This window comes from Venustampulla echinocandica, assembly GCF_003357145.1.
Source record: "Venustampulla echinocandica strain BP 5553 chromosome Unknown scaffold_0, whole genome shotgun sequence".
Taxonomy (NCBI): domain Eukaryota; kingdom Fungi; phylum Ascomycota; class Leotiomycetes; order Helotiales; family Pleuroascaceae; genus Venustampulla; species Venustampulla echinocandica.
The window spans coordinates 1,722,191-1,749,006 of NW_022474205.1; the positions used below are offsets into that span (position 1 = coordinate 1,722,191).

At 48.9% G+C, this 26,816-nt stretch overlaps 6 protein-coding genes across 6 annotated transcripts; 1 reads left to right on the forward strand and 5 right to left on the reverse strand.

The window, feature by feature from the left end:
- Positions 1–629: 629 nt before the first annotated feature.
- Positions 630–2,324, reverse strand: BP5553_00529 (Di-copper centre-containing; the record flags this gene model as incomplete). The annotated part of the gene is made up of 9 exons (XM_032009152.1): positions 630–824; positions 895–1,231; positions 1,303–1,489; positions 1,605–1,623; positions 1,671–1,757; positions 1,806–1,860; positions 1,914–1,991; positions 2,045–2,074; positions 2,128–2,324. 9 exons carry the CDS (start codon positions 2,322–2,324, stop codon positions 630–632), a joined length of 1,185 nt encoding a protein of 394 aa, XP_031873206.1.
- Positions 2,325–3,745: 1,421 nt separating this feature from the next.
- BP5553_00530 (uncharacterized protein) lies at positions 3,746–4,966 on the reverse strand (the record flags this gene model as incomplete). Its single annotated transcript, XM_032009153.1, has 2 exons — positions 3,746–4,714; positions 4,781–4,966. The coding sequence occupies 2 exons, from the start codon at positions 4,964–4,966 to the stop codon at positions 3,746–3,748; spliced, it is 1,155 nt and encodes a 384-aa protein (XP_031873207.1).
- Positions 4,967–8,247: 3,281 nt separating this feature from the next.
- BP5553_00531 (Uncharacterized protein) lies at positions 8,248–11,110 on the reverse strand (the record flags this gene model as incomplete). Its single annotated transcript, XM_032009154.1, has 8 exons — positions 8,248–8,308; positions 8,413–8,883; positions 8,948–9,414; positions 9,565–10,271; positions 10,489–10,515; positions 10,586–10,695; positions 10,835–10,892; positions 11,017–11,110. The coding sequence occupies 8 exons, from the start codon at positions 11,108–11,110 to the stop codon at positions 8,248–8,250; spliced, it is 1,995 nt and encodes a 664-aa protein (XP_031873208.1).
- Positions 11,111–11,658: 548 nt separating this feature from the next.
- Positions 11,659–16,634, forward strand: BP5553_00532 (Uncharacterized protein; the record flags this gene model as incomplete). Its single annotated transcript, XM_032009155.1, has 11 exons — positions 11,659–12,149; positions 12,199–12,466; positions 12,514–12,783; positions 12,833–13,387; positions 13,467–13,538; positions 13,589–13,902; positions 14,021–14,612; positions 14,664–14,991; positions 15,044–15,891; positions 15,944–16,225; positions 16,278–16,634. 11 exons carry the CDS (start codon positions 11,659–11,661, stop codon positions 16,632–16,634), a joined length of 4,377 nt encoding a protein of 1,458 aa, XP_031873209.1.
- Positions 16,635–19,351: 2,717 nt separating this feature from the next.
- Positions 19,352–20,522, reverse strand: BP5553_00533 (uncharacterized protein; the record flags this gene model as incomplete). Its single annotated transcript, XM_032009156.1, has 3 exons — positions 19,352–19,867; positions 19,920–20,132; positions 20,184–20,522. 3 exons carry the CDS (start codon positions 20,520–20,522, stop codon positions 19,352–19,354), a joined length of 1,068 nt encoding a protein of 355 aa, XP_031873210.1.
- Positions 20,523–21,630: 1,108 nt separating this feature from the next.
- BP5553_00534 (uncharacterized protein) lies at positions 21,631–26,508 on the reverse strand (the record flags this gene model as incomplete). The annotated part of the gene is made up of 4 exons (XM_032009157.1): positions 21,631–23,085; positions 23,138–26,053; positions 26,105–26,219; positions 26,285–26,508. The coding sequence occupies 4 exons, from the start codon at positions 26,506–26,508 to the stop codon at positions 21,631–21,633; spliced, it is 4,710 nt and encodes a 1,569-aa protein (XP_031873211.1).
- Positions 26,509–26,816: the final 308 nt, after the last annotated feature.

The following is a 26,816-nucleotide window of genomic DNA, read 5'->3' on the forward strand; positions in this document are numbered from 1 at the left end:
AGGATCCAGGAGCTTTTCGAATAAATAATATCCCTTCTTCTATGTCCCCTTATCTATTACCGATAACTTCTTTATTCGCGAGCGCGTAGATTTGGGAAAGCTGGAAGTGTCTCAATATCAGGATGATTATTATCTAGGGGTTTTGTATCTCCTATTCTATGTATTTTGCGACAGGTCCACACCCCCCCCTAAATTTCTACGCAGACACATACTCACGTGATTAAACTCACACGATCACGGACAAAAGGCGGTCAGGACATATGCAAAGCAAGGAGGAATTTAAAGAGGAAACTGCTGTAGTCTTCTTAGGGGCATTTGTGTTAAGCCAACCATACTATAGACAGAGTACTAGGTATACTTTGGACAGTGTCTACTTTAGAGGTCCGTTTTGGCTACTTGAGCATCGTCGTCAAAACACTTGTCTCCAACTCCTTCGGAGCCTCTGATTAGTTGACTGGACTTTTGTTTAAAGTGCTTCTTCGCGTCCTTATATTACCAAGAGCAACAGTTCGATGACATTACTGGCAGGGATAAGAAGAGAGTAATTCAAATTATTAAAAGTTACTATATATATCGCAAACCAAGGGACCCAGGAATTCCTGCGCTGAACAAGTTGCTCGGATAATGCTTTATAGATAGATATAGCAGAGAGGGCCGGCGGTAGTACTCATCATACTACTGATTGGGACAGGTGACGCATTTACGCCGACATCAAGCAAGTCATCGAGCGTACCGTTCCGGCTTGGGGGAATATTGTCAAGGGTGATCGTGCCCGAGATAGCGTTTTGCCGGTTCTTAATATCCTGGTTTTGCCAGATCCACCACTAGCAAAGGTATTAGCATCCTTTAGGCAAAAAAAAGGAGAAAACAAATCCTTTAGCTAGGAGTACCTACAGTACGATCAACCTGGGCATGATGAAGCCAGAACATTGGGTCACCAGGCGAGGCAAAGATATCTCCGCCTGGGTCACCGCCAACAGTAAAGTGGCCGGCGGTATGCACACCATAGTCGCCGTTAACAAAGTCTCCCTGCATATACTTTTGAAACCAATAGATATCAGAGTAATCATTAATAAGAGCAGTAGAAACTGCGTCAGAGGTCCATCGGGTCGCGACCCAGCTTGAAATATCTCGTCTCATGCAGCGAGGGTTCCACACGCTGCCATTGTTTGGTACAAGCTCAGGGATGCCGTTTAAGCTTACGACGACAGGGCCGAGATTCACGGTGATACTATCAAGTTATTCTTAGTATTTTCACGACTCAAACTTTAGTTAGTTTAGGGCCTGGGAATCAATTCTTACTTCTTAAAAGGGCCAGTTGTAACACAACCACCTCCTTGCCCAGGTACGGGAGGGATACAGTTAAGGTTGGTGGGGATAGCGTAGGTGCAACCATGGGCTACATAGTCACCATTACCGCTCATGCTATAAGGGCCTCCATCGAATATCGGAGAGTTGACTGGGTCATTCGCCCATCTGCCCCAGTTCCCTTGAGGGTGTTAATACTATAGATCAAACGAGGGTAACAAACGAGGGTAGAGAGGTGATAGATGGCGAGCGATTTAGGTGTAACACTTGATTGATAGACACGAGAAGAATCAAACTGCCGAAGCACTTACAATACTACTATAAGTTAGATAACGTTGTAATAAGGTGGAGAATTAACTTACGGGTTGGTATCCTTGATAACCACACTCCTCTCTCAAGGCTTTCTCAAAGATATACGTGTACCATCTATGCCATGATAAAAAGTTGGCCTATACGAGTCAGCACAAGTATCAAAGACTCGGAGATAATAAAATTACCGTTCCGTGGATTGAGAGCGTCTGTTTGATATGTGTCCAGGTGAAGTCATCATAGCTGGGGGGTTATTAGAGATGGCCTGGCTACTCCGTTAAGTTTGGGTAACCTACCGAGTCTTTGCTCCAGGAGCCTCCGATGGATTTGTCTTAGATGGCTTCGACATCAAGCACAGAACGGCATCCGTATAGCTTGGGGATGTATGTTAGTCTCTGAATAATAATTGGGTTGCAAAGCATCTAACCTTTTTCTCTCGGTATTTGAGAGCATTCCCCTATAACGAAGTCAGTTTGAGACCAGAGAACTATTCTGCGCATAATAGCTTACCATTCTTTTCTAATAGCAACGTTTGCGAGAGTGCAGCTTCCCTGCTTCCCTTGCGCCGCCTGCTCGATGCCGTGGACAGCAAGATTGATGAGACCTTTCGCTGCGAGCAGATCGGTACCAAATGTTGACGCTGGTTGGTAGGTGGCCGAAGTCAATGCCAACAAAGACGCCCAAGCAGGGACGTGTTGGAGACGCATCTTGTTGGAGATTTGAACCAGCGAGTCAGTTCAAGAAGTTTCAAGCAGAGTGAATTGAATTGAACTGGTTCATTGTCGTGAGAGGAGAGGTACCAGTTCTTATACACAGGAAGATGTCGGTAATATCATGGGAGAATTGAAACTCGGCAAATTAGAACGGAGCAGTCTAAAACTAAAAACTATCCATGTGGATATTATGCAACAGGGGCGGGGCAAATTGAATTTATTGAAAAACTGTCAATACGAAGGTTACGAAGTAGATGGGTAAGTATTCATGATTTAGCTAGTAGGGTTGCGGAATGACTAAGGGAAGACCAGGGCTCTTGTTGGCTGTATAACCCTTGGAGCCTTGCGTACTGCTTAAACGCATTCCTGTCATAGGAGCTGGCACCCTAGTCGATGCGCCTCCCTGCGAGCTAAATCATGAATACTTATTAGACTGGGCTGAGCGGGTGACGCCAACTCCCCATTCCGGGGCCCCGGTTCTTTGGCTGTTGGTCTTACATATCTCCATTTCCACGTGGTCCAGCCCTAGATCATCGCGGTGACAACAACCCTCGATTTCGAAGCTTCTTTTCTTTGAAACAAATTTGAGCATCCCATAACTTGGAACGGTTTGACCTTAACATCCCGTAGACTTAGGATCATCCACTGTGGGTGTTACGGAAACCTACCAATCGCCTGGGACTAGTTAGCTTGCAAAACACCAAGGCATTCTAGAGCTCCCTCGATCGCAAAGGCCCGTGGTTGGATAGACCGGAGGCAGAGGTACAGTATCTCCCCTCTTTTCCACATGTCGCACACATGGCAGAGACCCCCAAAGCGACCTGGCGCCTTGGTTTCCATGCTATTCACACTGCGAGGCGTTTACATGCCGGGTATTGGAGAACCTGTGAGTGGCCGCCATCCCCCGCCACGAATGATCTAAGTTTATCAGACCACATGGCTTTCTTTACGTTTTTTTGAGGGATTACTTATCGTTATGATACTATTGAGTAATCCCAGTCATGAATGGCCAATCCGAGGCTGGGATGCGAGGAGTTAAGTCTAAATTCCTGGTGAAGATTTGGAATGGTCCTGAGACAGTCCTACTAGGACGCCCTAAGGAGGCTGTGCTCCTAGGATTAACTCGATATATACTAAATCATATCACTGACACTTCCGCCGGCAAGCCATGGCTCCATAAGCAATACGCTCTCGGTTCCACTGCTCATCGTGTTCGGCGACTAGTCAACTAGTCAACTTTAGGGCAATTTCTAGTGTCTGGTTTTCTTCTATTTGTACCTCCAAATCCTTAGTAGAATCAGTTAAGACAAGAAATTACACATCGGCATAAACGTGTCAATTGTCACGCCACCGGTTTACACAAAACCCCTCAGCATTACTCCTGCGCAAGAACACCTCTCCTGGTCTATATACATTTACACGCTCCCCCACTCCTTTTTCAAAGAATCCCGATCCTGTGCCGGCTCGTCTGAGACATGGATGTCTATCGTTTTTGTGATGTTTCCCTTGCCTCCCGAGGAAGCATCATCAGTCTGCCGCAAGATGCTTGCCTCACTTTGGGTGTCGTTGTTCCTGCTCGATTTGTTACCGTCTCCGATGGCTCTGGCATTAACTGAGCTTAGTGGATAAGACTGGTTGTCTCCATAGGATATGTAACCGGTTCGGCGGCGAGAAACTCGTCCACTGATTCCTCCGGTCGTGGTTGATAGGAGACCCACGCGTCGTAGCAACCTCTCGAACGGAGATTTCAAGCACGGGATACAAGCGGCAATGATTCCCAGCTGTCCCTCAACCAGCGACCAGGTAGCCACGTTGACATTATCCCACAAAACGTCTCCAGTTTTTCCAAAGGTGGCAATGAGAGGAATCTTTACTATCACCGCAACTGTTGTAAAGAGCCCGATTCCCATAAGAAATCCTAACATCAACTTCTCCCGAAGAGGTCTTTGGATCTTCCACAAGAAGGATATTGGGAGGAGGGCGAAAGTGATGTCGGTCACGATCCCGATACCAGCAATGACGTACACAGTTGTTTGCGCAGTTGTGATGGGCCAACACTTCGCGCCGGGAGTGGTAGGATCCCAAGTGGCAGAAAGTGGCGAGCATTGGGAGAGCTGGACAACATTTGCAAGGATTGCTGTGCTAAGTTGAATGGCAATCATTGTATACAAGGCAATCTGCCACTTCCTGTCTTGTTTGATTCGCAACAACATACAAGCAATACTGATCTTTGCCAACGCAATAGCCCAGCCCCAAGGGATTTGGCTCATGAGGAGCAATCGGCCGGCGGCTTTTCCATCCTCAAAGCTGACATAGTAGTTGTGACGGCCCAGGCCAAGCGGGATACAAGCAAGAAGTATGCCCCATTGTGAAATCGCTGCTATCTAGGTCGTGTTGTTAGCATCGTCCCTAACCCCCCACCCCTCATGATATTGTTGACTATTACACACCATAGCACCAGTGACAAATGCATCATCCCAACCAAGACGGGCAGTAGTTCGAATTCGTGTATATATCCGCATGCCATAGAGGCTGATTGACAGTATGTATAGTGGTATACTGGCGGCGAGAAGTCGTCCTGCAATCGAAACATCGGGTCCCGGTGGAGGACCCAGAGGAGGAGGGCCATCGGCCATGGTGATGCGAAAACCACTAAAAGACCACTAAATCTAGTATACAAAGAAACCCAATCGAACTTTAAAAATGAAGGTGCAAGAAAGGCATGGCAGGTCTTGATATTTGATAGCACGCATCAATCGGCCAAAACCCATGGTGATCGTGGGCAGATATAGACATGCATACTCATTATCAGCGGTCGAGATCAGATTTCACCTGCCAGAAAGACGTCGGGGGTGCTAGGAGCCTTGTTCATGAATAGGGCCAGAAAATCCGGGAGAACGCCGGGGTCGGTGTTGTTTCATGGGCTACTCGTTCTGGATATTGCGTGGCGCCAGGGCTGGAAGCACTGGAAGCTGCGCTTTGGTACATGTACATGAGGTTCAATATTCATTACCCATCCCAGTTCCTTGTATTTTCGTCATCCTGGTTGAGTGACCCTCTCAAGATATGTCGAACATCCGAGCCTGTATAAGTTACAGTACGAGTACCTATGCGGTACATACATCTGGGTACTGCAAGCGTGATGATGCCAAACCGATGTTCCTCGAAACCCCCCCAACCTAAAGGAAGGTAATCCGGTGGGGTGCCGCAGCCACTCAGACGTTGCCAATCAGCGCCGGACCCGCCGTATTACCTTTCCTTTAGGGGTCAAACCAAGAACGCTAGGGGATCCGGGTCGGGGCCGGGGTCGGGTCCGTGTGAACACAACATACCGCGCCGCGGCGCGGCGCAGCAGAGCGTGCCGGTGTGGACGGAGGTACTGTAAGTAACTGTTAAGTAAATCCAAGGGCTGTGACCCCTACTCTATGGCGTGTCGCGGTAGTGGCAGGGGCTCGTCGGAGCGGCTTGTTGTTCCGCGCCCGGATTGCCTTGGCGAGCCGAAGTGGGCTTGGGACTTTTCCGTATCGGATCCGTGTGCAGGCGGGAAAGGGCCAGCCAAAAAGGGAAAAAGGAAAAAGGGAAAAGGAAAATGGAAAAAGGCAAAAGGAAAAAGCAAAAAGCTACAGCTTAATTGGCGCGCTCGTCGGCGGATTGCTACAACCGCGGCCATGTACTCTGCCATGTATCAGATGCTATTGATCCGGTCACAGTACAGCGGAGGTACTTCCGTAGATAGGTACTGTACATATACATAGCATCGCTTCAAACCTTCCTCGTCGGCGTGGGAGACGATGAGATGATCCTGTCATCCACGGTTGTTACAAACTCGATACGGCAAGATAAGGAGGGGATACAAGCACGAAGTAGCCGTTGGTTTACTAATAACCGTCTTGGATTTAATCTGGTGGTGGACCCTTGCACTTTCTCTCGCAATCTTCGGCGAATATGGACATGTACGTACGAGCTTCCGAGTGGCATGAGTACGCAGTAGCTAATAATAATAACTACGCGGAGGTAGAGTAGGTACGTACATAGTCTCTAGTCGGGTCACTCCCTGTAGGACCCTACCTCGTACAGGTTACGGAGTACGAAGTACAAATTCTAGATTCCAAGGTTGATAGGGCAGGGCAGGGCAGGGTCTTCGCGCAGGGTCGCTCATCTGTCGTTGGCTGCAATCCCTCGGCTAATTCTAAGCAAGAAGAAGCAAATAGCAAATAGCAAGTAACGCAGCTTTGCTGGGCACGCATCCCTCTTCACATTACAAAGTACCATCGCCTAGATGGTTGTTCGTCCGACAATACCCACAAGCTTCTAGCATCACCGAGGACTATACTTATTGTTGCAGTCCAGCACTGTACGAAGTGGCGAAGTACGTACTTCGTAAGGTGGTGGTACTCCTCGCCACACCCACCCCTCAAGAGCGAAGTTGCAAACTAGGTCCCTCTACAGCGGATGTTGGGGTGGCAAGGCGCGGTGGGTGGCTAGATTCGCCAACCTTCATCCAGATTCCAGATGGGGGGAGAAGTGGGTATGATAGGGCTGCAATAAATGTGCCGTAATAGGTATTAAGATGTGGGGGGGGACCTACTCGTAGAAGAATGACCCTGCGTATAAACTTTTGACATAAAATCTATACCGAACAATGCCTTAAAATGAAACAACCTTCAGTATTGCAATTGCAAGCGAAGGAAGCTTACCTTGGGCAAGGTAGGTGGAGGAAGGAAATGAGAATATTGCTATACCAATAATCTCGTAATACCGCCATCCTAGGGGTTGCATGGTCTAGGTCGCTCCTTTCAGATAACCTCGTTACAAACCGCATCCAGTGTGCGCTGAGGGATCCACCCTCGTGGCGAGAAGGGTCGATTGCCACAGCTCGTTCTACTCTCCCAATAAGTTGGTACACAGGCTGGCTGAGTTCCTCATGTATGGAATTTTGCTTGTCTACGTCAAAGCCGCCTTGCCGTTTTACGCAAAATGCGCCACTGCAAACCTAGCACAATAATCAATGGAAAGGGTGCAGATTGCAATGGGATCACTGCTGGTAACCAAGCACGTCGGTGTATGGGCACCCGCCTATGCAGAGTAGAAGCTTGTTGTTACTTGCGCCTGGGTTTTGATTTTGCTTAACACGTAGGATGTTAGATTGCTTATATGGTTGCTATCAGTGCCACCTTTACAGGGATTTTCTCCCCAAAAATCTAACTATCGCATATATCATATTGGTCTGTTGAGTTATAGTCGGCTTTCGTGTAAAAGGATAGAGTGTATAGATGTAGAAATGTATCTGCTCTTTTCTGATGAAGTTCAATGCATACGTACTAGGTATACAATATCACGCAAAGGAAGTTTCTCTTTTTAGGTGCGCATGGGCAGGTCATTTATTTATTTGGTCTCTTTGCAGTATCACAACTCTAGTAGCTATAATAGGTCGGTCTGTGTTGGCTGGGGCCTACTTCTTCTACAGGCCAGGAGAATATTTATATTCAGAATACTCTCTTTAGTTATGTCTAGTGTCTACAAGAGTTTGTGGTTGTGGACGCAGTCTTGAAACATGTCAGGACTAAACCTGATTATTAGTACGAAGTTAAGCTAGTAGTAAGGATATAACGATTCAATGGTATATAAGTCCGTTTAGCAAGAGGTACTGTCACATACAACCATAGACTGAGGAGAATAGAGTATAAGGTCACAGAGCATACAATTAAATCTTAAGTGGAAGAAATTAGTAAGATAGGTGATTTAGACGACTATACAGTTCGAGTGTTATAAAAAAAAGAGTGTGGTTTTAAGCAAAATAACAGATATTGCAACTCCTACAAGATGGCGATTTGAAGAAGCTGCAGTGATCGCCGTTGTGGTGCGATGATGCTGGGGTTTCCACATTATATGGAGTGGTTTGAGGGTCGACAGAGGCTCAACGCCCAGTTCGGTCGAGAATATCACCAGCCTCAGGTGACGCAGCCGTGTGATTCAGACTACAGCTGTGTTCAGCTCAGCCAGTGTTCGGCGTCGGCACAATTAGTCTAGCTGTTGTATGTGGCCGCTACGTTGTTGTCAATGACCAAGATCCCACGACTACCTGAGGTTCTCGATAGTACGTACATCTTCAGGTAAGCCCATCATAGGATCGTCTAGATCAGCACCTACATCCCACCACCCTTCATGCCAGTTCCTCGTAGTGAAGTCGTTCTCTAGGGCTCTGACGAAGCTAAGTGGCTGACTACTGTCTTCAACGTTGTAAGGAACCCCTGAAAAGGATGCGAACGCCGAGAAGTCGAACTCAGGCATATTATTGGCTGTCTCTCCTGTCGCAACATCTCGATACCCTGCTTTGCGCCGCTCGTCCTGAATCGTTCTTGACACTTTGTTCAACGCATTGATGGTTCTTGCGAATGGGACGAGGTCGGTTCGTAGAGTAGATGCTTCTGCCATGGCCGCGCCAACGCTTTCCAGAAGCCGGATGTCTTGCTCGCAGTCCTCTGGGTTGGCACAAGCTAAGATATGCTCGTACAGTGAGAAGACTGCACAGAACGGGTAGAAGCTTATGAAGCTGCGGCGGGGCAAGATTAGTTTGAGGGTCTGAATATATTACTCGAAGATGGCATTGAACATACTAAATGTAAACAGACTGAGCTGCATCTGCAGGTGCTGGATTGATGGCGAATTCAAGAGTGATCTGAGCCACTTTTCGAGCTGCGCGAAGGGCGATAGCATCGACAGGATCTGAGTCTGGTGTCGGTTTGACTAGTCGCTTGATTCCTATGATGATGGCATAGATGTTCATGACATGATCTGCGATGAGATAGCGGAGAGTTTGCGGCATGTCATTGTCTCTCATGATCGACTCCATCTTCCACTCTGCCATCAGGTTCTCAAGCTGTATGCAGAAGTCGTCGACTTGGTGCTGAATCCCTCCATCTCGCTCATGAGAAAGATCGTTGTCGATCTCATTAAGCATTTCTGCTGTCATCAGTGTGTACCTGATCCACACCACTGACACCGTGACCCGAGAAACGGATGGATGCATGTCCTCGGTACGAAGAATAGCTGGTGGTCGAACCTTGTGTGGTGCCCATCGAACCTTTGCCAATGTTAGTGTAGATCAGTGCCCATCAAAATAAGTTGCAAGAAACGAGCTCAACGATTGCAGGGACTGTAGTGCAATTGTGTGATAGGAATGAAAGGGGGTGAAGACAGGGATCTCTTCAGGTACTGTCAGAAATCAACATACCACCGTGGGTTTGCCGTAGATCAGGCGATATAATGTATCAGTAGACAGGATGTGCCAGTACAAATATCGTAGGGTATCCCTTTTATCTTCCTCTTCGAACGTCTTAGCTGGTATAACATCCAGTTGATCGATCTTCCTAGCCTTGATGTAATGGCATGACTTGCAGTGGAACTTCCATGAAAGCTGGTAATCATTATTGCTGATTGCTGTCCAGGCTGTCAAGGCAGCCGTATAGCCGTCCAAGTCTGTATCGACTGAGGCATCGAGCCACGCTGGTACGGCTTCCAACACCTTTAGATACATGCTTTGCGCAACGACATCTCCGGCACCGCGAATTTGATGAAGACCATAGTACAAGGCATTGTAATACATAACGTACACACCTGGATCGACTTTGACATACGCTGACTTGATGATGTCGGGCAGCACACGAAGGAGATCGACATCGATGGCTGCGGCGAATACATCAGGTACGACCATATTGCTCATGAGATGGACGAACGCGTCGACGCTTGCTCTTACTTCTTTAGGAGAGAGGTTCAAATCAACCTTACGAGCGTCAGTCCGTATTCGAAGCCTGCCTAAATCGTCGAGGGCATCGCTGAGCGACAACATCGCGTCGTCTATCCGTGGTGTTGGTGTGCTAATAGGGGTGGTCTGACTCTGCAAATTACGCCTGACGTCCGAGGCCATGCGGTATATCCATGCTGTAGGGCGTTAGTACTCATGTATAGCGCTCAAGAGTCTGACTCCTTCCCAGCCCTGCAATACATCGTGTCACAATTTTCCTTGTGTTAAATGCAGGCAGAGGCCTGGATACCTTCAGTATCTTTTGCGATTTTCGAAAGAAGATCTCAAAATGGACTAAGGATATCTATGTTCTGTGGGCCGTGTTGGCTCGATCGCGGGGTGTTTGGTACTTACGCTGAGCGACACGAATTACTGCAGGGCCTGGTGCTCCTATATAGTCGTTGACACAAGACAATAGATGTGATCAGATTAAGCTCAAGAAGGCACTCACATTCTTGACCATCGCCAGTCATCAAAGACGCCTTGGGAGAGAGTACTAGATCTGTGCCAGTGGTTGTTTCGGACGGCGCTTCAGATTCATGTGTCGGTAAGGTCGTAGGCCTACCATCAGCCAGCAGTGAGCATTCAGTACCAGGACGGCTTATGTGCTTCTCTAGCAGCTCAAGTCGTTCACTCAAGTGATGGACTGCCCCACGCTGCTGTGATATCCTCGGTCTTTGACGTCTTTCACCATACTGACATTCTGTCTTTGCGGTGATGCAGTGATGGCAGATCGGGTCTCTTTTGTCGCATTTGATCTGGCATCGTTAGGAGTTAAGTGCTAGCACAATCGGTCTGACATGCTGAGATCCTTCTAGTATATCAAAACCCCAGAGCGGCATGCCTTTGGATTAAAAGCATGCTCGCAGGTATTACACGTACCTTTTTCCGCTTGCAACGCAGGCACTGGGAGCATGATCAGCACCACGTTGCCGGGTAAAGAATTTGGGTACGGTGCTCGTACGGCAAGCTTCATTGTGACTCCTCAAGAGTGTCCCAGATTGATAATTGATACCTTCATCACCTGCGCCAAGGTTACAGCTGCTCACGCGCTAGGATAAAAGTTGACTGCCATTCGGAATCGTGATTGCGTTCGGGAGGACTGATGACCGAAGTTGCGAGAGATGAGATACTCGAGTACGGACGGAGTACTCGTATGCGTGCATTTGAACGCTTCTTCGCCGGACTCCCGGAAGCCGGAAAAGTCCGGACGCACCAGCTTCCAGCTGCAAATATTAAATAGCGTCCATCGCCCTCGCCCATCACTGGTTGAGAGTATCCATTCCTTGGCGTCGTACGGACATTCGGACAAGAACGAATGTAGAGCTTTGCACGATATGGCGAAGCTCGAGTGCCTGCCTGGCTGGCAGTGGGTACTGGACATTCGGGTTTGAAAGACGCGCGAACGGGATCTCTACAAAAGTGTGAAGATGAGAATCTTTAAAAGGATGCGACTGCGACTGCGAAGCCTTCTACACAGCGTTGATCACGTCGATACCTTAAGAGGCCCTGGACAAGTTCAGCATGTCCCCTGCCCATCGCGAAGCTCCAATCGCTGGCCACACCAACATCAACATTGATTCGAGCTCGAGTTCGGGGCTTGGCTACACGGACGAGATCAAACAAGAGAGGCAACACGATCAGAAAGTCCTCGACCTTGTCCGAAAGTTCACATCCCAGGCAGAACAACATCACCTTGGATCACCATTTGAGGCTGTCGAGAGTAGCCGATTAAACCCTAAGAGCGACCGGTTTCGAGCGAGAGACTGGGCTAAGGCGTTCCACGACTTGCGCTACAGCAGCCATGAAGCCATTCCTCGCATTGCTGGTGTTGCCTTCAGAGACCTCAATGTTTGGGGCAAAGGATCACCGACAGATTTTCAGTCGACCGTAGGTAACAATATTTTAAAGCTACCGTCATTGTTCGGATGTCGTACTCAGAAAATCGAGATTCTGCAAAATCTAGACGGATTGCTACTTCCTGGAGAGCAGCTATGCGTTCTAGGCCCACCGGGGTATTTCATCCGTCTGTTGCTATCTTCCCAAATCACTAATACCTGGCAGTTCCGGTTGCTCTACGCTGCTGAAGACGATTGCTGGCGAGACCCATGGCTTTCAAGTCAGCCCAGAGTCATACCTAAACTATCAGGGTATTCCGGCTAAGAAGATGAACACCGAGTTTAGGGGCGAAGCCATCTACACAGCGGAGGTAGACGCGCATTTCCCTCAACTGAGCGTTGGGGACACGCTGTATTTCGCCGCTTTGGCTCGTGCTCCTCGTCTGATACCTGGTGGTGTTAGTCGAATACGCTACGCCGAACACCTCCGTGATGTAGGCTGCCTATGCTTGTTTGCGTATTCTGTGCTAATTGCTTGTAGGTCATCATGGCGATGTTCGGTGTGAGCCACACCGTGAACACGAAAGTGGGTAACGATTTTGTTCGAGGTGTCAGTGGAGGCGAACGCAAGAGAGTGACGATTGCCGAAGCTGCGCTGAGCTTTGCTCCGTTGCAATGCTGGGATAACTCCACGCGTGGCCTCGACTCAGCAAACGCGGTCGAGTTTTGCAAGACATTGCGTACACAATGCGATGTGTTTGGCGCGTCTACATGTGTTGCTATCTACCAAGCGCCACAAGCTGCTTACAAGGTTCGTGCTACGCAAATGCAAGATTGGACGCAGACTAAAGTTTTAATAGGTCTTCGACAAGGTAACTGTCCTGTATGAGGGCCGACAGATCTTCTTTGGTCCTGCGAACGACGCACGCAGCTATTTCGAGCGTCTTGGTTTCGAGTGTCCTGCGTCACAAACCACTCCGGACTTTCTAACTTCGATGACCTCGCCATCCGAACGCCGGATCAAAGCTGGCTACGAAAACACAACACCACGGACTTCGGACGACTTTGCTCGGTGCTGGAAGGAGAGCCCCGAAAGGCAAAGACTGCTCCGAAATATCGAGCAGTACAACCAGGATCATCCACTCAGTGGAGACGACCTTGAAAAATTCGCTGAAGCAAGAACACGCGAGAAGTCCCAAAAGCAACGACAGAAATCGCCATACACTCTATCATATTGGAGACAGATCAGACTTTGCATGTGGCGCGACGTTCAGATGATCAAGAACGACCCCTCCGTACCATTGGCCATGTTAACGATCAACTCCTTCGAGGCCATCATCATTGCCAGCATATTCTACAATCTGAGAGAAACAACAGAATCGTTTTTTATGCGTGGCGGTATTCTCTTCATGATGGTCGGTATTTCCAAACTCGCATTGTCTTTCAGGCATGTCGTTCAACCCCTATAAGCACGTGACTAATCATCCGCCCCAGGTCCTCCTCAACGCATTTGGTAGCATGTTAGAAATCTTTACTCTTTATGCGAAACGAACGATTGTTGAAAAGGTGAAAACGCACATTGGCTTCGTCGAATACGCTGCTAATGTAGACATTAGCACAACCGATACGCCCTGTACCACCCAAGTGCCGAAGCACTCTCCGCGATGATAGTGGATTTGCCCTACAAGATCACGAACTCGCTTATTGTCAACTCTACACTCTATTTCATGGCGAATTTACGCCGCGAACCAGGCCCCTTTTTTTTCTTCTTGCTTGTTGCCTTTACTATGACACTATCGATGAGCATGTTTTTCCGTCTTTTTGGCTCGATGACGAAGACCATCGCACAAGCTCTAGCTCCAAGTTCGATTATCCTCATATTGCTCGTTATGTATACCGGATTTGCTATTCCTGTTCAGTATATGAGAGGGTACGTATTCTCCCGACCTCCCGCTGCAACTGAAGTGGAAATATGGTCATTCAGAGATCTTTGCGGGTCCATAACACCGCAAACCTTCTTCAAGTCAAATCTTTACTAATTGATGCAGATGGGCGAGCTGGCTTCGTTGGCTCAACCCGATTTCCTACGGATTCGAAAGCGTGATGGTCAATGAGTTCCACGGACGTCGATTTGAATGCTCGGCATTTGTTCCAAGCGGTCCGTCCTACGAGAACATTGCCGCAGATCAAAGAGCATGCGCTGTCCAGGGCTCTCAGCCCGGTGATGGCTTCGTCGGTGGTACCGCATTTGTTGAGACTGCATTTCGGTACCAGTACGGGAACCGATGGCGTAACTACGGAATAATCGTTATGTTTACATTCGCCCTACTTGTCGCTCATCTCGTGATGAGTGAGCTTGTCGCCTCGGAGCGCTCGAAGGGCGAAGTTCTTGTCTTCCGACGATCCAGCATGGAGACAAAGAGAAAGCGAGACACCGGAGATGAAGAGGCCGGTAGCGCGTCTGCTCACGATGGTGAGAAGGTTAGCAACAGCGATCGCTCAGAGCACAACGTAGAAAAGCAGGTATCGGTCTTTCATTGGGAGAAGGTGAACTACGAAATCCAGATCAAGGGCGAGACTCGTACAATCCTAAACTCTGTCGATGGCTGGATCAAGCCAGGGACTCTGACAGCACTCATGGTGAGCTTAGTCAAGCAGCAAAGAGTAGGGTAAATGCTAATTCACCAACAGGGCGTGTCAGGCGCAGGCAAAACCACATTGCTCGACGTTCTTGCTAGTCGAACCACTATGGGTGTGATCTCCGGAAACATGCTAGTAGACGGACGAGAGCGGGATGAGTCTTTCCAAAGAAGGACTGGCTACGTTATGCAGCAAGACATCCATTTGGAGACTGCCACGGTACGAGAGGCACTTGAATTCTCGGCTCTTCTGCGACAGCCACCGGAATACAAGCGCGAGGAGAGACTTTCATATGTCAACCATGTCATCGGGTTGTTGGACATGGAACAGTACGCAGACGCTGTTGTTGGTGTGCCTGGATCAGGTCTGAACGTGGAGCGTAAGTATCTTGTCACACAGTTATTCTGCCATCGCATGCTAATCGCCTACAGAACGCAAGCGCCTGACCATCGGCGTCGAGCTTGCCGCCCGTCCTAAGCTTCTTCTGTTCCTTGATGAACCGACATCTGGTCTCGACAGTCAAACCTCTTGGTCCATTTGCGACTTGATGGAAAAGCTTACCCGCAACGGTCAGGCTATCTTGTGCACGGTCCATCAGCCATCATCACTACTCTTCCAACGCTTTGATCGACTGCTACTTCTTGCTAAAGGCGGTCGTACTGTCTACTTTGGTAGCATCGGTCGCAACTCCAAGGTACTCCTAGACTACTTCGCTCGTAATGGTGCACCGGAATGCCCTGCCGGCACCAACCCTGCCGAGTATATGCTTAAGGCGATAGGTGCGGCTCCCGGGGCTCAGACAGCTGTCGACTGGCCTGCAGTCTGGAAAGAGAGCAAAGAGTACACCGACGTGCAAACAGAGCTTGCCAAACTACGAGACCTCGCCAGACAACCCTCCGCTACTATGGACTCCTCCGATGGAAGCCATCAAGCATTCGCAGCATCCTTCATGACCCAGCTACGAGCAGTCGCTCTCCGCTGCGCCCAACAGTATTGGAGGACACCGTCTTATATCTACTCAAAAGCAATCCTCACCGTCGGTTGTTCTCTCCTGATTGGCTTCTCTTTCTTCAAAGGTGACAATACTATCCAAGGACTTCAAAACCAGATGTTTGGCGTCTTCATCTTCCTCTTCGTCCTCATCCAGCTATTGTTCCAGATCATGCCTATGTTCGTTAGTCAAAGGACGCTTTACGAGGCCCGCGAACGACAGTCAAAGACCTATGCCTGGCAAACGTTTGTACTCTCTAATATTACGGTAGAGATGGCTTGGAACGCTGTAAGTTACTCCCAAAAATCACTTAAAGTGTTTCCGCTCACATTGAACCCAGTTCATGTCCGTTTTCTGCTTTCTTGTCTGGTACTATCCAGTTGGCCTCTACCGCAACGCCGAATGGACCGACTCCGTAAACATCCGTGCTTTCCACACACTCCTGATTATCGTTGCTGCGTTCCTCTTCGCAAGTTCGCTGGCACATATGATTATTGCAGGCTTACCAAATGAAGAGATTGCAGGCGCTGTCGCAACGCTGGTCTCCATCATGTTGTACGCTTTCTGTGGTATCCTAACAGGACCGAGCGCCTTACCGCGGTTCTGGATCTTTATGTATCGGGTAAGTTGTATCATATCCGGGCTTGAGCGAGCGTACACTAACATGATATTAGGTGAATCCATTTACATATCTTGTCTCGAGCTTCATGTCATCAACACTGGGCCAAGCGCCAGTCTCTTGCGACGACACCGAGTTCCAGTCCTTCTTCTCACCAGCGGACCAGAGCTGTGAGGAGTATATGCGAGACTACATGTCAACAGCGGGTGGTTTTCTTCGCGATCCACAGGCTACCGGCCAGTGTAATTATTGCCAGATGGACAGTACCAACCAATTTCTAGAGCGTATAAGTATTGACTGGGCTACCCGCTGGAGAGACTTTGGTCTGCTGTGGGTATATATCGCGTTCAATGTTGCGGCTGCGGTGTTTCTTTACTGGCTTTGCCGCGTGCCGAAGGGGAAGAAGGCGTAGAGGTCCTGAACACTTCCAGCGATTGATCCGCCGCGACTAATAGACGAAAGCCTGTCTTCAAGACTCTGGCTAAGGATAAGCTCATGCCCAATGAACGCCGCTACTCGAAACGGACCTGCGGAAGTGTTAGACTGGACCGAATCTCTGACCTGTATACTACGGAATTCACTTCCGTCAGGAGCTTCAGGGCATCACTTTTTACCCCTTTTTATGTACATTCCGAATATTCGGGTTTCACTTCTTATTTCAGTTATGCTTGCGAACCCTCTTTTGGCACATAGATCACTCCTTAAATAGGCTCTCGAGCGCTCCTGTATTTACTTTCAGCAATCAACTCATTCTGAGCACACTTGACCCCAAATTCCACTCTAAACCAAAACCAACTACAGCCTAGAGTTCCTCGGGAAGTCATTCCGCTGATGAACTTGAGGCTGTTTGAGGACACGGGTGTGCAGAACATTAGTGATGGGCATAGAATTTGCAAGGAAGGTATGCGTAATTCTGCAAAGATTGGTTGGATCGTGTTAGTAGGACTGCTTATTACGTATGCAATGTAGGGTTCGGCGAAGCAAATTGATATAGTATAAGAGTATAAAGAAGTACAAGAAGGAATAACGGACACAAACAAAGTCATATATTGGCGTTCTAGTAGCGGGAGAAATCCGAGAGATACTGAGGCAGGTAGCGATTGATTGTCCACATTAATCGAAAAGTCGGAAGCTGCCATCGAACAAATTTATAGCGAAATCTATGCTTCGAGTGGGGAGCTAAACGGGAAGAGAAACCATCTACTGAAGCACTCTTAACAATTTTGTTCCCGTCGATGTGGAGTGCTAATGACCTGCCCAGCTTACAACTGATACTTAATTGGAATGTCCGCACTCCATTTGCCCCATATCTCTCAAGCGCCCTTTATACTATAAGAGAAATAGCATAGTCTAAAGTGACAATTTATACATACTTTTGCCATATCTTATCTACGTCCACGTGCCTGTCTTTAATGGCGCTGGCGATTGAGGACTGTTCAGTCTGGCTTAATTGATTCTGTCGATTAGGTGAAGTCTGCGTAGAGTAGTCTCGCTTCTGTGCTAGAGCAATTTGATCCTCTAAAGTAGGGGCTTTCCGTCCCATGTTAGTAGGTAGCACGATGTAAATAGAGATAGAAATTATTGTACATGGAAGACTGAGAAATATGAAAGCGGGAGCCCCTCTTGCCCTGCTCACCTATGGCCATCTAAAGTCGCGGTGCAACGCGTCCCGAGATGAGACCCGCAACCTGTGGTCGAGATGGTTCCATCACGAAATGGAGGGTAAGGGCAGCGAGGCTCACCCGCGAGGCCGGATGGCACCGATCGAACTATCGACCTAATGAAAGCCTCAGATCGGCAGATGAGTAGTTGGGTGGGTGACCACCAGCGAATACCTGCTGTTGTATGTTTTTATTTTTCTGGTTACTTTATGACGAAGGTATTTAGTCCGGACAGTTGTACATGTACTTCTTTTTGGACATACGTAGCGAAAAAGAGACAGTCGGAACTAAATAAGAAAAGATGGTCTTTAGAATTAATGAATACAAGACACGAAAATAACCAAGCTCTAAAAATGAAAATGACGTTGTTACGTACGTAGTAACTGTCTAATTTTTACGAATTCTATTGGATAAATATCATATTTCTGAAATGATAGCGATCCTTGGACACCCACCGCTTGAGTTTTTACAACGTAGCAAGAACAGGTTCAATTAGTTCGATGAAAATGCTAAGTCCTCTTACATTACAGCCCGTCATCCACGGGGATTACTACATTATAGCTATCCTCCCAATATCCTTAAACTCCCAACGCAGCTCGAGAGGCTTCGTGCCCATCCCTCATAAAACGCTCGAGCAAGTAGAAGCGAGATTGGAAGGAGAAACCAAGGAATGTTTCTTAGGATTTATAAGGAGGATGTTGAAATGGGCTCTAGAAGAGCGTAGTACTGTCTGAGAACTGCTCCGCGATCCTTGGCCTCGGAGGCGAAGCAATATACTTGTGTAAGATGCTTGCTCCGTGGACATTCCTGCTCCTAACCGATCGTATTATCTCCACTTAGTAAGTCTCGCCATGGGCCTTATAAGTAGATACTGGGAGTAAAATATCTCAATCATACAATAAGTTTAGGGACGCTCATAAGACGACCCTACAACACCTCCTCGCGAGCGTAAGCGGTTTGCATATTAGACAGCCACCCTTTAATACATGTTTCACGGTCACCACAACATCAATTAACACTCCACACAATGTACCAAATTCCTATTCCTCATTCCGTAGATTTAATCTATCCCATGTAAGCTCTCCCTCTCTGATACATATTCTACCAAAGCTAGAACACAAAACACGAAGTAGTAGTGGTAGTAGTAGCAAAAACCAGCTATCTGTAGCTCCTTGATCTAATCAATCAAAAAAACACAAAACTCCATACCGTGCCCGATTCTCATGCACCTTTCAAAACCACCCAATGCTTTCTTTCATCTAACCGTAAACACCAACGAGCCATAAAACTATGCTTTGTACAAGAAAATGAAAAGAAATCTGTCGCAAGAAAGAGCTGGTTTATCTAAAGCGAGTTATGCATAATACCGTAACTCCCCTATTACTCATACACCTGCAACGCCATAGCCGCCATCCAAAAAGAGAGGGGAAAAGCAATAGAGATAAATTATGCAAAAGTAGCCAACATCTTATTCTTTCCGACCCATCAAACTCAGTAACCCATCAGCGGCGCGGCCCTTAACTACACTACTCATCAATTCATTCCCATGGGTGTCCAGAGTCTGGCTCCCCAGCCCGGGGAGACTTAAAAGACCTTCACTCTGACGAGGTAGGAGAGGGGTGGCGAGGCCATGATCTAGCGTATTATTAACCCCCTGCTCTTCTTGTGGAGGAGTTGGGGCGCGTTTAACGCTATCTTCTGGGAAGTTGTTGTATGCATTCGGTGGTGATGAAGGGATTCGGGTTGTTTGTTCCTCAATCTTAGGCGACGAGGGTTCTCGGAGATGGATTATTGGGCCTCTTGGGGGCGTTGAGACAATTTGTAGATGATGCCGGTTGGAGGGGGCAGCATAGGAGGATGCAAAGGATGCGAAGGCTGGGTGTGAAGAGGAGTGGATTTGAAGTTGAGCCATGGGCACATGAATCTGGTTTGTGCGGACTTTGTAGCCGGCAAGTCGGAGACGAAGCATTCCTGCTTTTGCTTTCTATAGCCATGTTAGAACTTTGAAGAGGGGAATCTAGGGAACATGAACTAACTTGTCGAATTTGGTCTCTTGTTAATGATTGGGAGTTATTTGACGTGACTGTATTTGATGTGGGGTTGAGATTTATGGCTGCAGCGGGAACCACATCATCCGGTTCAGTAAGGATGGTATGCTGAGAATCATCTAATGCTGCTTGACTGGAGTTGGAGGAAGACCCTGGCGACGTTTGGCGGGACGAAGGCGAGTGATCATCAGCTCCATCACACTTCCAGAAATGTCAGTATTTCTCTATCCTCGAGTACTGGATGTGACATACCTGGGCATATCGCTTCCGCACTACTTTGCTTCGTTCCAATACAGATTCCCCCTCTTCCACTCGAACCCAATATCCATCACCAGCCTCTCGTCTGGCCCTCTTTGGCGATTCATGGGCTTCCCGGGCAGCTTTATCCAGCGGTCTCTTTTCCCCACCAATCTCCGTAACCTTCTTGGCCGCATGTTCCTCAGACAAGGCTCTAAATGGAGAAACTCTATCTCCCATCTTATGCGGCTTCACGAGATTATCGGTGTTGCTTCGCGGGTCGGCCCTAGCTTTCATAGGCGTGTTGAGGCTCAGGTCGCCTAGTACGCGACGCGTAGGTGCTGGTGAGGCCATTGTAAATGGAAGTGGACTGTAAATTTATCACAAGGGGCAATTGGTGGTTCGAGGGAAAGCTATTAAAGCTTTAGAAAACGCGTTGTTGTTGGTGGTGGTGGTGGTGAAGCTTGGGATCTATGTCGCGTTAAAAGTGTTAGTAAATACTGGACCTTTGCTATGTACCAAGCCTAAAGATTTACTGACCTCTTGTTTGCAGTAAACCCCAGTTTATAAAGGCGCCTCCAGGTATAATATCAGACTGCTGTCAATATACTTTTATTAGACAGACGCGTTATTGTGAGAGTTGTGTTGTGTTGTTGAAGGGAAGGTCAAGATCGCGTCTGTAATCGATAGTCATAAGTCCAGGAACACGAAGCACGTTCGTATCTCGTATCTCGGTCCGGATCGTGCTCCGCGATCATTCTGCCAGACCCTGGGTATGGGCGGTGTGGCACCCTTGCTTCCCGACGCGGGGCAGCCTGGGTCCCTGGCCTGAGGCGCCACACCCGTACTAGTAGATATAAGATATAACTTGTACAGAGGAATATAGAGTCGATAGGAGAGTACGGTGTAGAGTAAACCGGGTGTTTAGTAATCTCGACCCTTTTTTGCCTTCTGATTTCTTTCCTTTCCCCCCTACCGATCCCATCCTGTTTACAGTCCCGACTATCGTTAAGACTATCTAGTATGTGTTACTCTAGAACAGCCTCCAGAAAAACATCAAGTTGCTTACTGACAAAGGCACTGCGAGTTTACACCGATTCACAAGGCAAGAAATAATAGACATTCATCTCGTAGGGATCATACAATTGGCTAAAACTCATAATGTACACAGGATGCTGTGTTGACGCAAACACCATCGCTAAATCCCTTAATCCGAAAATTTTCAGATATGTCAAAAAGAAGAGCCCAAATATAAATCCCAGTCCCCCAAAAATTACCGAGCACGAGTGGCCCGCGTGCCTCCTTTAAAACGCCGCACACATGCTTTTTTCAATGGTATTATTTCGCCAACCCCCTTCGTTGTGCCAAAGGGTATCCGGTCTTTCCATCCTTTGTCAGAACGCCTGAAAAGTCTGAAAAATCAAAAGTTTCCTCTCCCAAAACGATGCAATAACAGGAAGGCCTAGTCGGCGTTCATCGAGTAAAGAGAGGTATCAAAAGAAAATGGCTTATCGAGCGCTGCGGGATCGATCATGTCGTCCCACTTGAAGTTGAGTGATGGCTGTTCTTCAAGCATCATCACATCGTCCTCCTTGGTAAAGTTAATGCTATTCATATCGAACAATGTATCCGTTTCGCTTGGACCAAAGGGCATCCAGCTACCCTCAAATATGTCGAGGTTAATATCGAGTCCAACACCATCCGAGATGTCACTATTCGGCTCCGAGACACCATCTTTGCTTGATTCCGGCGTGTCGTTCGGGGTGATCGACCGATAGACGTTCATATCCGAGATCGCACCACCAGCTCCACTTTCAAAAGTCTGGAAGGCTTGGAAGAGATCATGAGGGTCAATAGTAGCATTGGCCCAAGGATCTTCGATGATCATTTCCTGCGGCGGCTGGGCCTGTTGTTTGCTGGCGTCCTTCTGGTCGGTAGTAGGTCTGGCTGAGCCATCTTTTGATGGAGTAGCTTTCGCTGGTGTGGCCGATTTGGCTCCAGCTGCACTACCCTGGCGATTCATAGATACTTGACGGTTCATGGGCGTTGCAGCGGCAGGTGTACTTCCGCCCTTAACATTTGGAGTATGACCTTGCCTGGAAACGCTTGTTGCCATCTTGGGTGCAGTAGGTGTGGCCGCAACATCCTGAGAAACAACAGGCGGCTTCTTCGACTGGCCTCGAGCATCCAAGCCTAGCGTGGAAGCTAAGTTCTGCTGCGCATATTGGAAAGGATCCTCTAGCGGTTTGATATGTTCTTCTTGAGTGTGGATCCTCAATGCTTCTTCGCTATCAAAACCGACATTGTGCCTATCGCATTCCGGTTCCGAGCAGCAGAGAGCCGTCCTGGGTTGTGGCTTTGCTTCGGCAGGTTGTCTCTTGACTTCGGGGGCGACTCCCTTTGATACTTGAGGTGAAGCATTAGAACCAGGAGTTCCCTGCGCTGGAACTGGAGCGTTGTTGTTCTGCTTCTGCTTCTTCCGAGCCGGAAGATGAAGGTTCTCTTGAGTCACTGTGCTCTTACCTATATAGGCAGGCACTCCATCAGGTGGCGACTTGGCACTAAATGGAAACGGTGGCTGGGCAGATGTAGGGGCAGCAGGCGCGTGAGAACCGCGACTATTTGATCTTTGGTGCAGTTTGTTAAGTTGCTGTTGCTGCTCTTGAAGATTTGCAGCGTTCAGCGGAACAGTTGGTGCTGGTACAGCTTGCGTGGCTGGCACGGTAGGTTGGGATGCAGGAGCGGCTTGGGCCCCAGTTGGGTCCGATTTCTTCAAACCCGGGAATCTATCACTCAAATCCTTCACCATGCCATTTAGCATATTCCGACCTTGTTCGATTTCCTTGGTGCTAATGGAGAATGTATCCTTCGGTTGGGTCATTGCCGGGTCACGGAATTGCTTCGCTAATCGATTTTTCTAGCTGATGTTAGTATAAGAGAACCTGCGGTTTAAACAAGTTTGGACTTACAAAGCGGAAAAACATTCTTGCCCTGTTGTCATCATGCGTAATTCCATACCATCTGGGGATTGCCTTTGTCATGTTCGAAAAAGGCTGTAGGATCTCTCTTAGCATCTTCGTCACTTTGGCTTTCATCTCCGCGTCTAGTGGGATATCAGCAGGCGGCTGCATGTTGATCTTTGCCAGCTCCTCTTGGTTAATGGTTTTCAACTTTTCCAGATCAGCAACTGTACGTTGGTTGGCTTGAGCTGCCTGGGCCATACGAGCATCAGCCTCATATTTTTTCCGGGCTTCAGGGTCCAGCGTGGCAACTTGCGCCGGCGTTAAAGAAAGGCGGCCTTGCTGAGGAGGTGGCTTCTGTCCCTGACCTTGCTGCGCTTGCGGCTGCTGAACTGCCGGCCGTGAGGGCTGTTGGAGGGCTGGATTCGGGACTTCAACAACATCATCACTACTAGCACGCTTCAAATTCTTTGCAGGCTGAGGGGCAGATGGATTTTGAGCACTTCGAGCAGTAGGCACGGGTCGAGCCGTGCGGTTGGCATTTGCAGCATTAGTCGTCGAGTTTGCCGCGTCAGCTCCACCAGGCGGTTTCTTTGGCTGAGGAGGTTGTGGGGGAACGGGCTGATTCGGTGCCCTCGGGCCCATATTTTGTGGCGGTTGTCCAGGCCGAGGTTGCTGTTGCCCATTGAGCTGAGCCATGGGGTTTGCCATCTGCATGTTCTGCATCATTTGGGCATGTTGCTGTTGCCGTTGAGCGGCCATTTGTCTCATTAAGAACGAACGGATTTGATCATCAGTAGCATTAGCCATCCTCCCACTGTGATGCTGTCGTGCATTCTGAATTTCGGCTTGAGTTGGTTGGCGGATTTGGCCAGGTCCGGGCATATTCATTCCAGCAGGCACAGGTGCAGCATTTGGACCCATGGGCGCCACTGGGGCAGACATTCCCGGAGGTATAGCAGACATAGGGCCGGGTCCACCTGGTGCTCCAGGCTGCATAGCCCCAGGCTGCTGACCAGCTTGTTGGGTTGCTCTTGCACGTAGGAGTGATTGATAGTGGTATCTCTGCAGTGCTTTTAAGCTGTCGAGGACCTCAGGCCCCAAACTCGGATTTTGCTGCACCCATTGCTTTAACAGTCCCCACTTCTTGATCTCAGGCGGGACGCCTCGGGGAAAGCTTGCGTGATTGTGCAAATTAGGAGGGATATCCATACTATCCATCTGCATGGCCATCCGCTGCTCGATTTGCATTGCCTGTGGCGGGACTCGTGGTTGTGCTGCACCTTGCTGCTGTAGGCGAGCTATTTGCTGTTGCAGTGCTAGCTGCTGCTGTGGTGTCATATTAGGGGACATGGCTTGCTGGCGCTGGAACTGAAGCATAGGGTTTTGGGGGTTGAATTGACCGGGTTGTGGTACTTGCTGTCCAGGGTGAATCTGCTGATTGCCTGGCATTGGCATGGGAGGCCGTCCACCTTGAGCTTGATTCATCGCCCTCTGCTCGTTCCATTTAGTCAACAGCTCACTCAGCTTCTCTGGTGGTAGCGCAGCCATACGTTGCTGCTGCTCTTGAGACATGCCAGCAAACATTGCCGGGTTCACCCCCGAAAGGTTCATCCCATTTGCTGGACCGATTTGCCTTTGATTTCCTGGAACGAATCGTGGATCGAGAGGTTGACCAAACTGCTGATTTGGATTGATTTGCGGGCCCTCTGGGTGGCCCATCTGAGACGTTGTTTTTAAAGGAGCGTTTAGTGTGGGCAAAGCTGGACTCTGCTGAGGGGGTAGCGGGCCATTGCCCATTCCACCAGGTTGGCCTTGGAGACCCATCTGTGTTTTGGCCTGGGCATTCATTCGAGCTTGCGCTTGAGACTGTTGTTGCTGCTGCTGCTGTGCTGCTGCGTGCATTCTTTGCTGGGCATTAAGCATCTGCTGTTGTTGTTGGGCCCTGTTATTGGGATTCCCCACCCCTCGCTGGTCACCCATACCCATAGGTTGTCCCGGCATCCCCACACCGAGCTGAGGAGTTGCATTCGCCTGAGCGCCGCTCGCTGGGACTACAACCTGCCCAGCTCCTTGCGCAATGAAACCTTCCTGCTGTTGTTGAACGGCAAGACTTTCCATATTCCCCATAAACCCTCCAAAATCATTATTTCCTCCCATAGATGTCGGCGGCTGAGTATGTCCATTCAGAGGGCTAGGGTTTATGGACCGTGCTCGTTGCATTCCAGGAACCGCATTTGGCATATTCTGAGCTTGCTGCGAAATGGCAAATTGCTGGGCTTGAGCTTGCGCTTGCGCCATACGGCTCTGTTTTTCTGAGCGGAGTCGGATTAAAGCTTGCTGGCGGTAGTAGATTAGAAGAGGGTCCTGGCCCCGCATCGTATACTGGTTCAGCTGTTGAGGGTCCATTCTCGCTCTCATGTTCTGCCTTATTGCGTTCTTCTCGTCCTGGGGTGCTTGACTCATTAATCGGTTGGCCAATTCCATTATCATCGCTTGATCTTGTGGTGTTAATTGTGGTTGGCCATTTTGTGGTCGATCGACAGGGTTTTGCTGTTGTTGTGGCTGCTGCTGCTGCATCGACATTTGAAATTGCTGTTGCTGATTTTGTGTCATGTTTGGAGGTAGTTGATCGTTTGCCATTCCCATCGGTACCTGCGATGGTTGTTGACCAGGCAGAGGGGACGCTTGCATTTGGTGCTGGAGATGTGAAAATCCTTGCTGAGAAGGCTGTCCTTGCATGAGCCTTGATGGTTGCCCTTGCATTCCATTCGGGTTCATCATCATCTGCTGTGCCTGTGCCTGCTGAGCATGTGCCTGCGCCTGTGCTTGTTGGTTGATAGTCTGCTGAAGACCAGCTTGATTCTGATTCCTCCTCTCGAGCAGTTGTTCCAGCTTGGCGTCGACAGCACGTTTGTATGCGGCCTAGAGTTGATTAGCGATTGGCATCCCATTACGCGCAAGTTCCCCACATACCTTGTCCATTGACTTATCGAATATCTCCTTCTCAAATTTGATGCCAATTTCCATCATCTTATTGAGACCTGGGGGGTTTGGTTGAGTCGCGCTTGCAAGCCGAAGATTTGCGATTCTATCACGTAGAAGCCAGATTAGCTTTTGCCAGATATATGCTCGTCGCGCAGCATCCCAACTTACATATTAAATATCAGGCTAATACGTTCTTGAATTAATACCTGCGATTGCCAACTCTTGGGGTCTATCTGCCCAGTTTGGTTCGTGACGGTCTGGAATATCACTTGGTTGATTTGCGCCGAGACATGTTGCCCGGCCTGATTTTGCCGCTGCTGTTGCGGCCTCTGCTGCTGCTGTGGCATCATCTGGCCCGGAACCCCCATGTGTGGTTGAAAGTTCGCTGCCATCTTGAGAGCGAAGTGGCCCCGCCACACTCCTTCCGTTAGGAGCTCCGGCTCGGGTGCTGGTGCTGGTACAGGTCAACGACCCGACCGTGACCAAAGCTCGATATTGGAATTGTGCGAATGCTCCGTACCCTATGCGCGGAAGCGGTACAATGAATGGCTTTAAATATATCCAGCGGAGGGATCGGGACGGTGCTCTTTTGTTGCCGATCGGCGGCCAGCCGTCTGGTGGGCTGCAGGCTGCCTATAGATGATCTATCCTACCCACATGAAGCTAGATCCTGTGTTGCGCGGGACTCTGTCTGGTCTTG